The sequence below is a fragment of the Acanthisitta chloris genome, unplaced genomic scaffold (genome assembly GCF_000695815.1).
Source record: "Acanthisitta chloris isolate BGI_N310 unplaced genomic scaffold, ASM69581v1 scaffold9049, whole genome shotgun sequence".
Lineage (NCBI taxonomy): Eukaryota > Metazoa > Chordata > Aves > Passeriformes > Acanthisittidae > Acanthisitta > Acanthisitta chloris.
Genome location: NW_008691936.1, coordinates 1 through 5,553, shown reverse-complemented (window position 1 = coordinate 5,553; position 5,553 = coordinate 1). Strand labels below are relative to the sequence as shown.

At 41.9% G+C, this 5,553-nt stretch overlaps 1 protein-coding gene across 1 annotated transcript; it reads right to left on the bottom strand.

Moving 5' to 3' along the window:
- Window positions 1-1,940: 1,940 nt before the first annotated feature.
- Window positions 1,941-3,158, bottom strand: LOC103809590 (chromosome unknown open reading frame, human C10orf53; the record flags this gene model as incomplete). The annotated part of the gene is given in 3 exon segments (XM_009082431.1): window positions 1,941-2,046; window positions 3,040-3,114; window positions 3,117-3,158. Coding segments are annotated over 3 exon segments (223 nt in total), but the record flags the coding sequence as incomplete, so codon positions are not given.
- Window positions 3,159-5,553: the final 2,395 nt, after the last annotated feature.

The following is a 5,553-nucleotide window of genomic DNA, read 5'->3' as shown; positions in this document are numbered from 1 at the left end:
CCAGCTAAACATGTTCATCCATTAAGGCTTAATATCTGTCTACAAAACTGCTGTCATTCTAACTTGGAAGTATGTCAGAAATGTTCTCAGAGTGATGTTACAGAGGGCACCGAACACAACAAAACTATTTTATTTTTCTTTTTTTTTTTATGTGAAAAACCAAAACTAGTCACACTGGTTGAGTTCCTCTGCCTGGAGCACTTTCATTGATATTCACAGCATTTCATAGTCAAGGGGTCTGGGGAGTTTAGTCTTCTATTTTTGGGAGTAAATTCTGCTGAGAACTAACATTGTTTAAACTAGCTTAGTCTAATTATTTTGCATTTATCTAAGAGGCCAATAAACAAGTTACTGCCAGAGCAGAAAGAAGCCATTTGTTGGTGTCCCACTGATGAATGCAGTAGGTGGGTTTGTGGAAAGCTCTCCCTATGCTGAGGGTTGCACTGGAGCTGGGGGCTGGAGTTGGGTTATGGTGCAGGACAAGCTGCTCAGTAGTTGCAGGGAGGTGTGAACAAACTCCCTGCTGTCCAGGGCAGGTGTTGAAACCCCAATCTGTGTGAATGTGCAGAATGCTGCAGAATGTGCCTTTATTATCTGTGCCAAGCTTAACTGTATTGATCTTGTCAATACAGTTCAGTCTGAATGTTCCCACTTCCTAGCCTTGTTATAGCAGAGTTGTAGAAAGCAAAAATGTTTCAGCCTTCTAAAGGGATAAAACAATCTGTGCTTCACTTAGCTTTACTATGAGTATTTTTTTCCTTACTGAAGAGTAGTGGTTTAATGCTTCTGCCACCTCTAGGGAAAGGGACTGTATTTGGACATAGTGATAGTGTTATTTTGACAGCACTTTTATGTTGGATCAGTATCACTGTGAATGTGGCTTGCCATCTCCCTGCAGGTTACAGCTGGTAGCAGATACTGCCTGACAGGATTTCTGTGTCTTTGGTTTTATGCTGGGCAATCCATCTCTCCTGCAGACCCACTAGAAACTGCAGCTTAGCTGCCTGGTGCTCCTGGGTCCCAGCAGACACTTGAGTTTCTTGGTTCACACCATTCAGATACTGCCTGACAGGATTTCTTTGTCTTTGGTTTTATGCTGGGCAATCCATCTCTCCTGCAGACCCACTAGAAACTGCAGCTTTGCTGCCTGGTGCTCCTGGGTCCTGGCAGACACTTGAGTTTCCTGGTTCACACCATTTCATTATGATGCAAAGACTAACCACTTCCTTCTCTCATTACTAATTATGGGCCAAACTGAATATTGCTCAGGGTAGCAGCATTCTGCCATATGATTATTTGCAAACTGCTGAACTGATCTGAGTGTAAAGTGTTTTTAAAATGACATTGAGGTTGTCAGCGTATGTTGACAAATAAGGAGGAAAAAAGAAGCTTCATACTCTAGTTATTGGGGGAAAAAATTAGAGAAGAAAAGACAGCATTACTTTTGAAATACCTGGAATATCAGTTGTGGTAATACCCAGTCAGCTTTAGTCCTGTTTTAATGGCAATACCAACTTCTTTCTCTCTGTACTTTTGGGCTCTCCAATTATGCACAAATGTTCTCCCAGAGGTTTTTGGCCAAGAGAAGAGCATAACGAGCACATCTGTATAAATGAGTTGATCATCAGCTATGAATGAATTTGAAATTATCTTTCACATAGGAAACTTTCTGAAAGTTGAAAGAGTGAAAGATATCCAGGAGATTCAGTCTTCTTTTAATTAAAAACAAATTATTAAAGCTACATACAAGTCATAGCTGTAAAGTAATTTGTAATATCAAGGGTAGTAACATATGACTGGTTCTGGAAAAGGTGGTATATTCTTTCTTGGTTGATACATGGGTATAACAAGATTATCTAGAGTTTCATTAAGAGACCTAGAAGTGTAAAGAACCAACTGTCTCCTGACATTGGTAATATCTTTGTGATGCAATAAATTGCCTGACAGAAACCCAAGGGAAAAGGGAATGTGTCCCTGTAAATTGGTATGGATTTAACACAGCTTTTCTGGCTTCTTCACCAAGTGGATCCAACTTGAAATCACCTCCTAAAGAAGAAAACCACAACTTACAAAATATTTTCAAGTAAATTTGTTTGTCATTTACATTTATACTTCTCATCCTAGCATCTAGATTCTTTTGTGTCCTTCCTCACAGTAGTGGGACCCAGTGTGGCTCTGCCATGGTTAGCTGTGTCATCTGAGATGGATTCAGCTTTGATTTGGGCTTGAAACAGAGCAAGAAGCGGATGCAGCAGTGCAGAGGGTTCTGCAGGCAGTAGCAAGGCCTATTAGCTGGTACTTTACTGTCTAGTGTAGGTCTAGGATTGAGACAAAGAAAAAAGTCTTTTGTTGGAAGAAATTTCCAGCTGGAACCTCCCAGTTCTTGGCCTATCTTCCTTGGAGGAAGGTGAAACCAACCAGGCTGTGGTGCTGGAAATGTTATTTTCCTTGGTCAGTTTGATGCTTTTGCTCTACAACTCCCATCCCCAACCCTAGAGAGGCTGTTGAAAAGTTGGGAGGGGAGAAGCAGCAGTTTTCAGCCTTTTTCTGAAAGCAGCTTGCATAGGAGATGCAAAAAACTTGAGCCCTGAACTTCTTGGCTTGCCTGCAGCAAAAAAAAATTATAAAAATTTATTCTCTGTGAGGCAGTGAAATGGTATTATCTGTGTTCTGCTGGGGAAGAGGCGGGTAACACAGAAAAAAATCCCAAAGAAACTTAGGGCCCAAGCACAAAAAAATGTATTTGCTATTTTGAAAGCAGAAGGAAGTCCTAATACCTTTGTGGACTGAAACTTAGCAGGTTTTCTTGTGGTTGTGTGCTGGTGCATGTGGGATGGCCCTGAATGCTGCTCTCCCAAGCATAGTCTTACCTCCCAAGACATCCTCTGTTCCTAGTTGTGCCTTTCCAACTGCCTCAGCAGTGCAGAGCTTAAAAGTGTTAATGTTGATGGAACCTGGACTGTTTCTGCCTTAGGAAGAACTCATTTCAAAGTGCAAGTGCTTTTGGAGAGACTGCAATAGGTAAAACTTGGCAGTTACCAAAATCCAGGTCATTGATGTTGCAACAAAATACAATCTCCCTGTGGACCACCAGCTCTACAGCATTCCAATCTCTATCTCTTCCACAATAAAGTGATGTCCATCTGCCTGCAGGACAGCTGGAAAAGGGCAAAGCAGCAGTGTCCAGTACTGCATTTGACTGGTTCCTGTGAACTTCGAGTGTATCTAAGTTTTAGCACTTATGAGGGCAAGGAACAAAACTAGTATTAATGTAGTTAAGTGGCACAGAAAAAGTCCCCACAAACCCTATCAGCTTTAATCTCTACCTTCAGTATTATTTTGTTAATGGATCTCCTTTGAGTGAAGCCTCCATCCTCTGTCATTTCTAGTTCCAGTGGTAAAAGGCAAGAAATTAATTTCCTACTTGTATTTGCTCTGAACTGGCACAGCAGCTGTAAGAAACAATGTTTTTATTTGTAAGTACCATGGAATAAGAATAAATTCAAAAGAAATCTACAATAAGCATTAAGATGGTGTTATAGAACAGCTGGAACATTAAGTGAACAACCTTGATAACCTAATTGTTCATTGACGCGTAATTCCTTTTGCTTCTACTGAAAGAGTAATTCCTCAGCACATTAAAGACCTGAGATTTTTGTGAAGGTGTGAATCAAACCAGAAGGGATAAAATAATATCTTGACCCATATTTTTTTAGACTAATTAGGTGCTTTTTGGATTTATTATGGTTCATTGTATAATGTTGTAAATTAATCAGAACTGGGGAAATACAGGAAATGGCTAATAATGCAGTTCCAGCAACACACAAATGCCACATACTTCTGCCTGGGCCCCCATAGATTTAAGTTAGTTTTAATTCAGTTGGTTTTTTAAATCATTAATTTCTACTGACCTGTTTCACAAGGCAGAAGCAGATTCTTGCATAGTCAAACATTCAGGGTCTTGCCTTTCCAGGCTTCAAGACTATACTGACCAACACACATCAGTTATTTTGGCAGAGGGAGGAATTGCTTTCTCTATCCTGGTTCCACTGTAGCTGTATGACTTGCCAAGGCCTTGTGTTTCTCAAGCATTTAACTGAACTGTGTTCACCTGTGACACCTGTTCACAGTCTTTTAATTCAGCTTGCTGAAAAACTAGGAAAAGTGGCTGAGGAATGAGTCTGGTTCATAAAGCAGCCTGATTTCAGCTTCTGCTGCTGCTTTGTCATCCTCACCAGGCAGCTCTTGCTGCTTTCTAGCAAGCTTTAATAGCAATCTCTGACAATTAACTCACACTTGTAAAATGGAAGAGACAGATGACATCTCTATACTGTGGGCTCTAAATAGAAGGAAAAAATCCCACCTTACTAGTTTCTAGCTTAGGGCCTGGTCCCTCTCAGTCCGTCTCAGGTACATTGCAATGATCTACCAGCCCCAATGAGAGATTTGGAATCAGTTGCCAATAGCTCATATACTGCATTAACTAATGTTCTTTCTAAGTTATTTGAGGAGAGATTTGGAATCAGTTGCCAATAGCCCATATAGTGCATTAACTCATGTTCTTTCTAAGTTTTTTGAGTTTCTTTCTTTTTTTTTTTTTTTTAGGTGCCTCTATGTGATCTAAAGCCTTTATAATGACAAAGCTTGGCTTATTTGAATACTTGAGATCACACACATGCGATTTGATTTGTCTTGCAACCTTAGATGAATTTTGCTAGGCAGAACTTTTTATCATGTATCCTCTTACAGCTGGAAGTCATCAGAGCAGAGGAAAAGTGTGGCTCATTCCCTAATAAACAGGAAATAGACTACACCAGTCCTTAATGAGATGCATGAGAAAAAAATAACTACACCCTGGTCTGTGGGTTATATGTTCTGGAACTTCAGGTGTGGATAGTAAAGTTCTGCAGCAGTTGCTGCCCTGGGGATGCCCCAGCTCTGCTCTCCTGCTCCAGCTGCCGTGGAGGTGTGCCCAGCCCTGCAGCAGTGCCAGAGGGATGTGGGCTCTGAGCCTGGCTCCAAAGGGTGGCACAGCTGCCCTTTGTGTGAGTTGCTGGAAATCACAGCTCAGCTGTAAGCAATAAACGTTAGTCTGTACTCCCAAGCACTTTGCTTTAGAGTTTGGGCTTAAGCGTTTTCATCTTTGGTTTACGAGTTTATTTCAGACTGTTTTTAATGAGGTGGTGTCATGAAAAGAAAAATATATATCCACACTGTAATGCAAGGTTATTTTAGCAAACACAAGTGATGGAGTTGTGCTCTCTGAGGTGTCTCTGCCAGCTGTGTGACACCGAGAGCCCTCGGCAGGGCCAGGGCCAGTGGGAATGGTGTGAAGCTGTGTCGGGGCAGGTTTGGGGAAGGACTCTTCACCCGGGGGGGCTGAGCACTGAACAGCTCCCCAGGGCAAGGCACCAAGCCTGACCCAGACCAAGAAGTGTTTGGACAATGCTCTCAGGCACACGGTGTGGTTTTTGGGGTTGTCCCGTGCACGGCCAGGAGCTGGATGCGATGATGCCTGTGGGTCCCTCCCAACTCGTGCTGCTCCATGATCCT